Genomic DNA, 14551 nt, shown 5'->3' on the forward strand with positions numbered 1-14551 from the left:
TTGTTATTCAGGAAGCGATACATTCAGCGATGCTAACGTGCATTCCTTTCACTGTGTGGCGGTAAAAATAAATGATGACGGAACGATTTATCACATATCCTATCCACAACTCTGTACAAAGGCCTTACCTTCCATATGTGAAAGGTCAACAAGCGGTAATACCAAATGAGTATTTATTACTTTATCTAAAAGGTATAGTATTTGTTAAAAATTATAATAAAGGTAGGGAAGTTATACAATTATACTAGTTATATCGGTAAAATGTATTCATCATAATAGCATTTTGTCTTTCTTTAAGTCAGACCAAAAATTAAATGATGGTATGTTTCTGGTTTTCACAGTTGATGGAAACTGGGCATAATGGGGAACCTGGAGCGAATGTCCCGTGACATGTGGTGGTGGAAAGGAACGAAGAGAAAGAGTCTGTACCAACCCACCCCCGAAACATGGAGGAAGCATCTGTGTGGGCAACGCCACTGAGACCAGACCGTGCAACATAAAACCTTGTCCAGGTACGCCTGCTTATCTTGTCAATTTTTGTGAATGAAATCACGCAAAGAACAAGGTTTATATGGGGCGTTTTGGTCCTGTTAATTATCAAGAGTAAAAAAGAAGTTGACTTTTCACTTTCTTGATATAAGAAATATTTTTTAAAATGAATGCATCATGTTAAATGATATTTTTGCCCCGTAGTTTGTTTAGACGTCACAAAGTACGTCATTTTATTTAATAACTACCTTAAATCACATTTTAATACTGAAAACACAGAGATCAACAGTAATTAAAAAGCATAGCCTGCGACCTAATTTGGGATTTTAGTTCTTTATTCATTTCATCCAATAATTGGCAGTTGATGGCAAATGGTCACCGTGGACGAGCTGGAGTCTGTGTTCTAATCACTGTGGTAAAGGTTCGCAGAATCGAGACAGGTCATGTGACAGTCCAGCACCCGATCACGGAGGGGCGGAATGTAAAGGAAATGACACTGAAGAAAGAGAATGTGTTGGTTGTCCATGTATGAAAAAATCTGGTTTCATCTGTACTACTTTTTTCAACATTTTACATAAATTACATGCATAGAGAAATAATTAATTGTGACGTGTACATATAATAATGACAACAGCACAGACATGTAGATGATGTATATGTAGTGTTAAAATAGTATCAACGACTATCTAAATATACTCTAATACAAAGAATGTCTAACTTGAAATTAGGGGCACTGTGGTTCCATTCCAAATTGAATGAATTGAACTTTGTAACCCATGGGCATCTATTCGGCACGCAAAATGCCTACGCTCGTAAGCTCATTGCGGGTCGCCACAGGGGTTCCCAGAATTCCTACAGTTTTAAATATAGCATATGTACTTGTATCAAATTGTTGCTAATCGCGACATAAGGCTGAAATCGACATTCAATAATCACCGTATAATCTTAAATGGAAAGGCAATAATGTGTGTTATAAAATAATTCTCGTCCAATCAGATTCTAAATCTTTTATAAGTACGTTATACTTTTCATTAGTGGAGGGGGATTTGACTCCTTGGACGGAATGAACGGATTGCTCGGTAACTTGTGACAATGGTACACAGATACGAATCCGAGTCTGTGATATTCCTTACCCGGTAATGGTCGAGTCGAACTGTTATTATCAAGAGGAAGAAGAGAAGCATTGCCAGACAAAGATCCTGTGTCCAAGTATGTATAATTGTACATATATATTACCTCTCTTAGATCCGTCGATACTTCCATTATATGTTGATTTCTAACGACCCTTGCTTTGAATTGCTTTTGATATCTAAATTCATTGCTATTGATATCTAAATACATTTCTAAATGCTTACTTAACCCAGGGTGAGTTTAGGATTGTCATCAATTGGGATTTTCAAGCAGAAATATTGTCATGGCAAAGCAGCAAACATTTTATAAACTATATCTTCAGTAGGAACTCATAAATGTGGTGTTTCTTCCTGGATATCAAGTCAGACGTAGTTTGTATCAGTAAACAAGCACCATGAATTGTACAATGTACAAGTATCAGACGTGGTTTGTATCAGTAAACAAGCACCATGAATTGTACAATGTACAAGTATCGGAATCTCTAGCTCTTCTGTGTGATGAAAGTTATTCAGCATTATGATGATTGGTTGTAAATTACAGTTGATGATGCTTACGCAGCAACCTTAACTTTTTATCACAGTTGAAGATACCGCTGCAGCATTTTCTTCATTGATTTCTTATTGCAGTTGATGATGCTGTGCAGTATTATGATTATTTAGTTTCTTTTAATTACAATTGATAACAACTATGTAGAATTAAAATAATTGATTTTTATTATGGTTGAAGATGAGACACTTTTATAATACAACATAACGATACTTGATATTTTCATGATAGTTGATGGGAACTGGGGAATTTGGGCAGAGTGGACCGATTGTTGCGTGAACAAAAGATCTCGTTCAAGAACCTGCGACAACCCAACACCAGAACATGGCGGTTCAGACTGTGGGCAGTGGTCAACAGGTCGGAAATTGTTTAGGATGTCCAGGTAACGTCACTCTTTTCTTAGTCTTGACAAAAATGTATATAAACTTGTTACTGAACTTTAATTTTCTACTAATCTTGTAAAACACAAGAAATTATAAGTTTTAGGAGATTACATTTATCTGCGTCGTACTTAGATATTTTGTTAAAATAGATGCTAACGACAAACTAAGATCTCAACTATATGACAAACAGGATGATTTCGGCTTCTCCATCTTAACTTTCCATATTCATGTAGCAATATTCCATTATCAACTGCATGTGGTGTTAATGTCTCTCAGCTAATTCGATATACAAGAGATTGTTCTGGGTATGATTAGTTTTTAAATCGAGGCAGGCTACTGACAGACAATTTGACATTACAGGGATGTTAACAGTCAGCATTTCGCAAATTCTATGGTCGTTATTACGATCTAGTTTGTTAATACAACCTGTCATTGGGTCAAATGATGTCTGATGTGTTTCATACCGATTGTCAGACCGTTCTTTATACACTGAATGATTTGACTAATTATTACTCCGTTTACCTGATCAAGAGGTTTACGGCGTGTGTGACCGATTATAGGAGTTTTGAGATTGATCATTGTTCGATATCTTCCCCTTTTCATTGATTAAAGGAGGAAAACCCGATCCTATCTGGTCAACGTGGAGCACGTGTCCAGTCACGTGTAGTGGTGGAGAGATGCGCAGATCACGCTTCTGTAATTTGACACCAGATGAAGCGATCAGATACCAATGTTTCAACAAAGACAATGAAACAGAAAAGTGTTCCATGCAGCCTTGCCCTGGTAAGACATAGAAAACGCAATCAGTTAAAACGCTTACAGCGAAGTGATTGTCATTCCCTGTAGTTTTAAAATATGCCATGAACTCATTGGATAAAAGGAATTACGTTTATAACGAATTAAACTTATGCTACCCAACACTTCGCTATAAGCATGGTTTACTGTATATGTTCTGTATTTACTAAAATTTGCATTCAGTAAACTATATTAAGGGCACGTGATATCCGATGGAAACGTAAAACGTGTTTATATACTTGACACAGTTGATGGTGGTTGGTCTGAATGGAATCAATGGAGTGGGTGTTCGAATAACTGTGGACATGGACAAGCAACTCGAATACGAACATGTACAAGTCCTAAACCGGCCCTGCACAGGAGAAAATTCCCAAAGACGAAAATACATTGGCTGTCCAGGTTAATATGACTATATTGTATTGAACACACACACTCACACACACACACACACACAGAGAGAGAGAGAGAGAGAGAGAGAGAGAGAGAGAGAGAATGACAAAGCTATTTCAGTAATATACCATCTGACGTTTTACATAAATTATCAGTTCAATTAAACGTCTGAAGATGAAATCTCTAACTTTTCACACCGGTTGATTTATTTAAATTTTACTATTTATAAACGGTCACTTGGTATAATTTTTTATGTTCATCTATCTGGCGTCTCACGATAAGTTAATATATTCGAATGGATATTAAACAATTAAACTTAACACAACCTCTGAAAACGTTTGTAGCTGGGCAGAGTTTGACTGACTGGTCTGTATGGGGATCGTGTTCCATGCCGTGTGGGGACGGGAACCAAACACGATTTAGGAACTGTGGTCTGTCGGACAGTGAAGTTGTGTGTGATTTCAGAGACGTGGATATTCAAACATGCAGCCAGGCACCTTGCCCAAGTATGTAGCCAATCACTTTATCTTTTTACAGAGTGCCAGAAAACATTACACACTACATTTGTTGCATTTAACCAGCATTCAAAAGCTTTATGATGTCATTAGAAAGAGTATGCTTTCAAACTTTATTCATGAAAGGTGACGATAACGAACAATGACCAATCTCATAACTGGTATAAGTAATACAAGAGAGATAGTTGGGCAAAGACAGGAAAGACATCATATTTTCTGAAATACCCTTCACAGTTATCCTATTTGAACCACCACCGTTAAACTTCATCCACTTTTGGAGATGCCTACAATATGCATGAGCATTGAAATATATACCTTAAATATATATGTTGAGATAAGTTTTACTGATAAATAAAACATTATTTTCCCGAAATGTTTTGCTTTTTCGTTCTCTGAGTATGAATAATTCAAGGTTAATGGAGATAGAAAGAGACAGATCCAGTGGCGGAGTTTCGGAGGAGCCTGAGGGATCGAACCCTCTTTTTAATTGCACACATATTTTAGAGTACCCTTTTCATCCACGGCAAAATAAATCAACAATTAATTATCTTGCATCATCGAAAGCAAATCTTATAGGGGATCAACCTTTTGGTTCTCCGAGAGGGACATTGCATTTGGTACTCATTCCATCCCCTCTCTAATTCTGAATTCGTCATTTTCGTCAATATGTACCCGATCTATGATTTCGGGGTATAGAAAATGTGTTTTTAACAAGAGAGAGAGAGAGGGGGGATTAGTTGGTTATATATTATTCAAGGATTTTTCGCTCATATGGAGACATCATCATTGTCGGTGAAGGATTGGAAGATTTATGCATAATCACGCCGAAACGCGCTGCAAAAATTTTTCTTGATTGACGCGAGTCTAAAATTTGCATAACCTGCCTCTAAAATATATATGAGACCATTTTGTTTTATATTTGAATTCCAATGATATTGAATATCATCTGCAGGCAATATTCATATCAAACAAATATCATGACTATGTTTTAGGTTTATCAAACCTTTTCAATGTTGACACGTGCTACCGGGACTTGTTGTATTGTGGTGATTATATCAAAATCAAAGATACCACAAAAGTCATACATTCTTTCAAGCACGTGATGTGGATACTGCACATTTAATAAGCATTAAAATGCTCAGTAGTTCAGTGATATCCGAAATCTGTCAACTCCCTCCTAAAACCACGCCTCATGCGAAATGCTTTCGATAACCATAGATGTCAGGATTTATTATAGAATCATTAGATTTAGACATACGGATGACGCTTTGTCTATTAACAATAATTACTTTTATTGGGAGTTGAACTATGTTCAATCTTCCTGGGTCATCACGCACTTTTCTGCGCAGTAATTTGTATTGATTTGTATAGTGGTCGTCAGCGGGGGTTCTGTGTCAGCTGATTTACTCCTAGGTAAATCAACATAAACTTTTATAAACATCCGCCATTAAATAATCCATGTAACTTTTCTGAATTAATCTAATTTTGATAATTGACATGTAAGTAAATGCAATGATATTGTATTCAAATCAATTTGAATACAGGATTTCGATCAAATTGATACTGATATACATAGAAAAATAAAAGATAAGGTTGAAAATTGTCGTTTGTAGCGCAGCGTCACCTATAAACATTGATAGGGAAACGAACGACAACTGCACACAAGACCTATTGACACCGTGGTGCGAAATATCGAATATGGTGCGAAACCTCAGAATATTTACAAGAAATAACTCTACAACATTGCGTATGTGTATATATTTGTTTTTTTTTATAATGTGATATAAAAATTGCTTGATGTTACATGTATATTGAATTAAAACACGTCATTCCCAGTCAACAACTTTCGATTGGGATCGGAATACGAAATAAAATTTCTTATATCCGGTTGCAAAGTGAAACTGCTTCATGCTTCAAGTTATTGGATTACGTAGTAATTGCACGTTACACATTAGAGAACTGTGTCTTTTAATAAAGAAAGTCACAAAATAGATACAAAATGAGTGTACCTTATTCATTACTGTTACCGAGCTTTCGTCGACGAAAATCTCGAAATGGCGTGTTTCGCTGCGCTTGATGACGGTAAGGTCCACATTTTCTACGTGAGTAGTGTGATATTTGTTTATGAATTTTTTGTGCATACATGGTATGTCTCGGTTAGGAATAATGGAAACTTTCTCACCTATGTATGTAAAGACATATTAATCTCTATTTTTAAAAATGTAGAACACTTTTATCAAATGACAATGTTTGAAAACGCTTAGAGCCCCGATGTCAGAATTTCCTTTTCCAAGACATCAATATGTCAAATTCATTATCCTTTTTTAATAATATGTACCATATTTTGTACCAGTTATCCATTTTGAATCCCCTATTACAATGAGATTTTGCTGCACTCTGTAATGTTTGAGTGGATGTCATGAGTGTGTGTCAAACAGAAATTTTAAGAGCATGGGATGAGGTGCTGCCATGTATGACTTCACTATCAAAGTTTAACCCAGTTGCCACAATGTTGAATTTATGCTGCAAAAAGGATTGGAAATTGCTCTGGTCAAAACACATTGTTTATTTGTCTACAGATGAAAGAGACATGAGGATTCTCCCTCACAAACTGAAAAAAAAAAATAGTTATGGATCTTGTACATGTATAGTTTATTAATCACTATAGATTTCCAGCATCACAAGTCTGATTCCACTATATATGCTTTCCATACTGTCAGGTTCATTCACCCCCTTTTTGAGCCACAGTATAATATCCCAAATACCTTGGCAATAAATAACATTATTTGACTAGTGTTTCATTTTTAGCGGAGTTGCGATGAAGTCGAACTCAGCTTATGATCTGATGAAGTGCCTTTGGGCTGGCAGGCAGGCACGCATCAACATTTCATTTCCGCACCATAGCTCTTGAGCAAATTATAGGATCTCATCCAAACTTAGATGGATTGTCACCCTCAGTAAGATGAAGAAGCCTATCGATTCTGGGGTCACTAGGTCAAAGGTCAAGGTCACAGTGGCTATAAATAGACTGAAATTTGGAGAAAATTTTGTTTTCTGCACCATAGCTCTTGAACGAATCATACGATCTCAATCAAACTTAGATGGATTGTCACCCTCAGTAAGACTAGGAAGCCTATCGATTCTGGGGTCACTAGGTCAAAGGTCAAGGTCATTGGCTATAAATAGACTGAAATTTGGAGAAAATTTTGTTTTCCACACCATAGCTCTTGAACGAATTATAGGATCCCAATCAAACTTAGATTGATTAAGTAAGACAAGAAGCCTATCGATTCTGGGGTCACAAGGTCAAAGTCACAGTGGCTATAAATAGACTGAAATTTGGAGAAAATTTTGTTTTCTGCACTATGATTTTTTAATAAATTATAGGATCTCAATTAAACTTAGATGGATATCGCCCTTGATGAGACAAAGAAGCCTATTGATTTTGGTCAAGGGTTAAAGGTCAAGGTCACAAAGGATTTAAGTCGGCTGAAATTTATGTACGCAAAATTTTGCTCCCTGCTTGATAATTCTTGCAAACTTTTCTGCCGGTTCCCTCCATGCCCATTCCTTGCGCAACTCGGCTTGTGCATTTCCGATGCCGGACAATTTTTTTTATTTTTTTGCATTTCATTTATTTTGAGTTATTATACAATTATTTACCATTCCATTGATCCTCTACAGGACTGTAGTATACTCAGGTGACAGTTTAGCATATTGGACTACCTTTTCAAGTAATGAATCCTTAGAATTAGCTACAACTAGGATTAAACTTGAATGTATATATACAGGGGGAAAACTTCTTCATAACTGCAAGGCATTGAAAACCATATTGATTTGAATGTATGGGCCATAATATGTGGTCACATTTTTCATGAGAATATAAAGGGGTGAAATTCTAGAAAACAACAACACGACTTCAGTTACTCGAGGAGCGTTGTGGCCCATGGGCCTTCCATTATCCATGTTTGCTGTTGTAACGCTTTGAAAAACAACAACAATTGATTTGTATTTAAAATCATGATAATATTCAGTCATTTATCCCCCTACCCTTCCAGTGCTATCTGTTCTAACTGAATTTCCACAATGTTCAACTCCCACGAGTACTTTAAGTACTTTGATTCATATGTCGATTTGATATATCCCTGTGAGCTCGAAATAAAGGACACCACAGAGTCGTCCACTTCTGCTTCATACTTAGATATTTTATGGAAAGTAGACATTAACGGCAAACTGACAACTAAACTGTATGACAAACTGGATGATTTCAGCTTCTCCATCGTCAACTTCCCCTACTTATGTAGCAATATTCCATTATCACTTGCATCTGGTGTTTATATCTCTCAACTGATTCGATATGCCAGAGCTTGTTCTGGGTATAGTCAGTTTTTAAATCGAGGTAAGCTACTGACAAACAAGTTGATGGTACAGGGATTTCAACAGTCTCGATTGAAGTCAGCATTTCGCAAATTCTATGGTCGTTATAACGATCTAGTTCGTCAATACAACCTATCATTGATTCAAATGCTGTCTGACGTGTTTCATACCGATTGTTAAGCTGTTCTTGGTACACTGATTTTGACTGCGGATAACTCCGTTTACTTGATCAGGATTTAAGGCTCACGGCGGGTGTGACCGGTCAACAGGGGATGCTTACTCCTCCTAGACACCTGATCCCACCTCTGGTGTGTCCAGATGTCCGTGTTTGTCCAACTATCTATTTTGTATTGCTTGTAAGAGTTATGAGATCGATCACTGTTCGTTATCTTCATCTTTCATTGTTATTTCAGGTGTACATTTGAGTAAAATTCGTAAACATTTCCAAGAACAAAATATTTCTGACGGATAATCTTAATTAATTTTGCATAACAAATTTATTTATTTAGGAAGACGTATCATTTAATTTAGGATACCTTGAAATCTGTCTTTTTAATCAGGTTCCTTATATTTGTTCTGAAACAGTAAATTTCTCCAAGTCTAGTTTTTTTTAATGATTTTGAAAATAACACAGGTTCATTATTGTGCTATCAATGTTATTACTATATGCTATTGTTACTTTTCAGGAAACTGTATTCTAAATCAAAACAATGATGGCTGCAGGGGCAGGCCAAATGGACACTATCATTCTTGCTGGTCGTGTCATAATTACTTCACGTGCTCCAATTATAATACCTACACTAGGCTGTGCAACCCTCGTTCTTATGTCTTTGACGATAATGCCAAAAAATGTTTGCAGAAATCCAGCACATGTACTCTACCAAACCTATTCCTATCAGGTACTTAACTGTCTCTATTGATATCCTGTTAAAGAATACATATATCCACTCTATACATGAATCATCTTACTTTCTGTAACTTGTTTATCATACCAAAGATGCCTTCCAACAACAGAATTCAAAGACATCTTTTGTTTTAAACGCAAATATTGTTGTTCTCTATGTTTTTACTTAGAATTCAAGAAAAATGCCACATAGTCATCCAAATGCCATTTTGAAATACTACCATTATTTCCCGGGAATACCACATCAGACTATACTGCAGGCACAAAGTAAAAGTGAAAGTTTTAAGTTTCAAATGAGACTAAAATCCACTTTCAACTTAGGTAGAAAAACTTAAAAGCACACAGGTGCGCTGGTATTCTGAATTACGTTGAAATCTATGTAATTACCAAACGAGGCCATTTAATACACAGATGGGAGTCAGTATATGTTGACGTAGTTGGTCAAGACAAGTAGATGACTCCTAGCTTGCATACTGCAGTTGATGAACCAATAACTGTATGTTGATTCGAACCTTTGTCATGACTAGCTGATAACCCCATGTTGCTCTTCATGTCACAATGAAAAAGGTTATGAACTTTTTAGTATGCATACAGTAGTTGTTTTACCAGCAACTGAAGAAAGCTTCGATGGTCATTAAACTTCATACAGACATTGGACATGGCATGATAACCGCTATTTCTATTGAATATCAATTTAAAGAGTCAAAGGTCACTTTTTGCATGCATATAGCAATTGTTGTCTGACTGGTCGGATGGACTTCTAAGGAAAATCTACACAAATATATCAATCTGTTGCTATATGTACTTAAGTCTTTCATTACCGTTAAATAACTTGTATCTAATCGATTGAATTTTAATGTCCCTTAGAAATCCTAATATCGCATGTATTTAATCGCATTCGAATCGTTATGATTTGACTATATAATGTAAGAAAAGGTTTACGGATGGATTTTCCAGAAAACGAAAATGTTGCAAAAGCATTTGTTCATTAAATCAGAGATTATTTTTCAAATCCGCCACACGTCTAAGACATACAACCATATCTTTAACATCGCTACGTTCCTGAAAATGCCCTTGCTTCTGTTGTTTTCCATTTTCGTTTTGTAAAACATTCCATTCTGTATTGTTAACGTAACAGACTTCACATTGTGTGTTGGCTTTCGTTTCGTTTTCGAAACATTGATGACCGAATGCTAACGATGTATAGTACATATGTGATTTATGTTAGATTAAGTTGAAATACACAAAACATGAATTATTGAGCCTCAAATGCAAGTGGAATACGTCGGAAGTTTTCATAAATCAACCTATTTCTAGGGGAGTGATTTCAGCGCCGAGAATTGTTACAATGGATTCTAGAGGTTATGCGGTAATAATAAAAAAATGTAAATGAAATAAAATCACGGTAGCGAATCACGTGACTATGGCATGATCGATTACCCGAAAAAACGGTGACGAAAGTCAACACAATGGAAAATTCAAACGAGTAATGGTCACATAACTTATATCAACATTTGAAGGGTTTTCTCAGGAACAAATCTATATTAAAACGGTAGTTCTGCGTGCGATAGAAGCAGAGAACAGTGACACCATTTTTTGTCCACTGTAGCTTTACAGTGAGCTCTGTGGATTTTGATTTTCGTTTTCGGTTAGCTTACACCAAGGTTGAGATGAATTCTTTTTCCCGAAAGGGTTATCGATATGGGAGCATCTAATATTTCGTAATTCTTTGATAATACAGGTTTCCACAATATCAGTACGTTGAATCTTGCAAGTAACAGATAAAATATCGGAATTTATCCAAAAAGATTAAGCAGCCTTCGATACCATTTGTACTGTTCAGACTACCGAGGAAATAAACTTCATAAAATCTTTGTCTATTTCTGAAATGCCTTTGTAGGACTACCAAGGAAGAAGAGATCTGTTGGGACAAGCATCGAACGTCTTAGTGAGCAGTCCCAGGAATATAATTTCAAAGGCTGGACTATACTTGTTTTGGGTGCCCTTGTCGGTGTGGTGTTTGTGGCATTGACCATTGCGGCTGCCAATTCGGTAGGAATGTCCATAGCTGTATATTGATGGGAAATTGATTTGATTTCCATCCTCATTCTAATGATAGAAATTATCATATCATAGATAAATTAGTTTCTAGGAGATGATTGTATTGACTTTTTCAAGAAATAGTTGTCTAAGTAATAAAGTGATATAAATGTTAATTTTTTGTTTTAGTTCTTGAAGAAGCGACTGAAGACCTTACATGCTGAACATAGATGTTGATTCCTCAGAATCAGAATTCATTTACAGTCTATCAAAATCATTCCGACAAAGATGAAACTTGAACTAAACAATTTTATCCTTGTGAAAATATTCATTAGACAATGTGTTGATGGAATGAAATCTAAGGTCATTTTTCTGCACATGCGTGTAGATTCACGTGTTTTGAATTTAAATCTGACAATTTAAAAGAAATTGAGGATTCAAAACATATAACATTGCATGGAATTCATTATATACATGTATATGCATGTATTCCGTTCAATACAATTCATTATATACTGTACATGTGTATATTCCGTTCCATAGAAGTGAAGACAATTTAGGAGGAGCTAATGCGGTTTCTATTTAATGCGGTCCGCTAGTTGCATTTCCTGTCGTAATTTAATGCGGTCTGCTAGTTGCATTTCCTGTCGTAGAATTCCTGTTAGGAGTGAAATTCAATGTATATCGTGAGCTTACAGCTGATTTATTATACCTCCCGCAAACGAAGTTTGGGGGGGGTATACTGGAATCACTTTGTCCGTCTGTCCGTCCGATTGTCCGTAGACGCGATTTGTCCGAAGTTTATTTCTAATACCGCTGGACATATTTCATTCAAACTTTATGCACATCTTCTATATATTATGTAGTTGTGCATCTCCTATTTTCATTGAAATATTTTAACAGTTATAGAAGTTACGCACATTTTCTTTTCATGTTGGGGGTTGCGGACTTTGTCCAGAGTTTAATTGTAATACCGTTGAACAGATTTGATTCAAACTTTATTCTCATCTTATATATATATAATGTAGTTGTGCATCTTCTATTTTCATTGAAATATTTTAACAGTTATGGAAGTTACGGACATTTTCTGGTTTGGTTGTACATGTAGTAAAGTAATAGACACAATTTGTCCAGAGTTTATTTCTAATACCGTTTTACGCTCATAAGTCAATCAGGAATTGAAAAAGTGGAAAGAAGTTCAACAATGAAGTTCTACCAATACTTGAGCTAATGTCATTTATTTACTGACAAAATCAATGACAAAGTAAAATTTGCATAACATAATGATCTTTAACAAAGTGAATATAAACTAAAGACTAGAAGAGTTGACCAGGGATTTGCAATCATACAGCCTATAATGTGCCAACAGAATTCTTTGTTTATATTAAGCATATTTTTAATATTTCATGTACTGCTGTACTGTAGAATATACACTTCTGTATTCACATTGATTGCCCTGTAGATAATGTGAAAATATCCAATGTGCTTGCATTAAATATTTCCCATCATCTTATATGCCCCGCGGGGGGTATTAGTCCCATTAGGACAGTTCTAGTTTTTCTTGTAGGATTAGTTCAATTTGAAAATTCAAAAAATAATATTGATCATCGTATTGTATAAAACCATGCACACACTACCACAGAGAGAGAGAGAGAGAGAGAGAGAGAGAGAGAGAGAGAGAGAGAGATTTCATGCAATGTTATGTGTTTTGAATTTTGAATCCTTAAATTTTTAGTCCTCAATAATGTAGTCAAGAACGCTGAATCGGCATTGTAATATTTTATACAATTTTATATATATATATATATATATATATATATATATATATATATATATATATATATATATTCCAAATAATGCGATATCACTGATTTGTTATTATAGTAACAGTCTTTATGATCCTTAGCTCAAAAGCACCAGCCAAGTGGACTGCACTCGTTTTTTGCTCAAAGCAGGCAAAACAGAACAAGTTTGAGAATAGAAAATGTCATTTATTTAGTAAATGACGAAAAGTATATACAGTACAGGGGGTCATTAAAACCAAGTAAAAATTAAGATCATATGCTGCAAATGACTAGATGACCCCCTGTTACATACATCTATAAAATTGACATTGAGAAAGAGAACATATATACACAAAATAAAAACATCCGATAGGGGGTATAACAAGATGACCCCCTATTGCATACACATATGTAAAAAGACTAGCATAAAAATATTGCCTGCCCACAAAAAAGGGTGGGTAGCAACAAGAAATCAAGGCCATGAATCCAAGGCAAAATGAATTGGATTAACCCCACCCAAAGGCCACTTGGCAAGTAGAGAGATAAAACCACACATAAGAGGGGGCATGGAAACCAAGGCATATATATGATTTTACCAGTGACAAACAAAAAGGACAAAACGTGTAATAAAAGAATGTCCAATCAAACAAACACTGAACAAATTCGAGCTGTCCATGTTGCGGTCCATCTCCATACTAGTTAGAACCGGATTTTCTCAACCCACGCTATCTCGACCCACGCTATCTGTATACCATTAGATCAGACCAAAAAATCCATCAAAGATACACAAACACTCACCGTTGAGTGAGAATGGAATATTCTGCAAACAAGAATAATCCTTCCGTAATTCAATCCTCAACTTGTGACAATGAAATCTTGCTATACGGAGTGTTTATACAAAAATTGCTGCTCTGAACTAGCGTGGCTCCTGGTACATAGTAAACAAACAGACAAAGACCACGTGACGAATATGTTACATTTGATTGGATGAAATACAGCAAGTAAGGAGAAGGGTAAAATTAGATCCAAAACAGCCATTACTCCACCCAGACATAACAACAGGTCAGGGTAAAGTGAGAGACAAATACCTCGCACGTCACATAAAAGTTATTATTTACAATAATCACTGATTTATGTATATATCTATATTACAGTGTACCATAATGTATCATAGGCCAGAATAGGTTTTCCTTGCAA

General features: G+C 35.7%; 2 protein-coding genes across 2 annotated transcripts; both read left to right on the top strand.

The window, feature by feature from the left end:
- The first annotated feature begins 360 nt into the window (after positions 1–360).
- On the top strand, positions 361–4248 carry LOC125669142 (hemicentin-1-like). The gene is made up of 5 exons (XM_048903592.2): positions 361–463; positions 851–1015; positions 2398–2523; positions 3162–3332; positions 4079–4248. The coding sequence occupies exons 1-5, from the start codon at positions 361–363 to the stop codon at positions 4246–4248; spliced, it is 735 nt and encodes a 244-aa protein (XP_048759549.2).
- A 1785-nt stretch (positions 4249–6033) lies between these two features.
- Positions 6034–13216, top strand: LOC130054311 (uncharacterized). The gene is made up of 4 exons (XM_056163741.1): positions 6034–6331; positions 9313–9525; positions 11431–11582; positions 11760–13216. The coding sequence occupies exons 1-4, from the start codon at positions 6304–6306 to the stop codon at positions 11805–11807; spliced, it is 441 nt and encodes a 146-aa protein (XP_056019716.1). The 5' UTR covers positions 6034–6303; the 3' UTR covers positions 11808–13216.
- The last annotated feature ends 1335 nt before the right edge of the window (positions 13217–14551 follow it).

The sequence above is a fragment of the Ostrea edulis genome, chromosome 4 (assembly GCF_947568905.1).
Source record: "Ostrea edulis chromosome 4, xbOstEdul1.1, whole genome shotgun sequence".
Classification (NCBI taxonomy): Eukaryota; Metazoa; Mollusca; class Bivalvia; order Ostreida; family Ostreidae; genus Ostrea; species Ostrea edulis.

Excerpts from the sequence above, each read along its gene's own strand:
- LOC130054311 (XM_056163741.1), top strand. The coding sequence starts at position 6,304 with ATGGCGTGTTTCGCTGCGCTTGATGACG. Across the intron at positions 6,332-9,312 it reads TTTCGCTGCGCTTGATGACG|GAAACTGTATTCTAAATCAA; the intron begins GTAAGGTCCACA and ends GTTACTTTTCAG. Across the intron at positions 9,526-11,430 it reads ACCAAACCTATTCCTATCAG|GACTACCAAGGAAGAAGAGA; the intron begins GTACTTAACTGT and ends ATGCCTTTGTAG.
- LOC125669142 (XM_048903592.2), top strand. The coding sequence starts at position 361 with ATGGGGAACCTGGAGCGAATGTCCCGTGACATGTGGTGGTGGAAAGGA. Across the intron at positions 2,524-3,161 it reads CTGTGGGCAGTGGTCAACAG|GAGGAAAACCCGATCCTATC; the intron begins GTCGGAAATTGT and ends CATTGATTAAAG. Across the intron at positions 3,333-4,078 it reads TTCCATGCAGCCTTGCCCTG|CTGGGCAGAGTTTGACTGAC; the intron begins GTAAGACATAGA and ends AAACGTTTGTAG.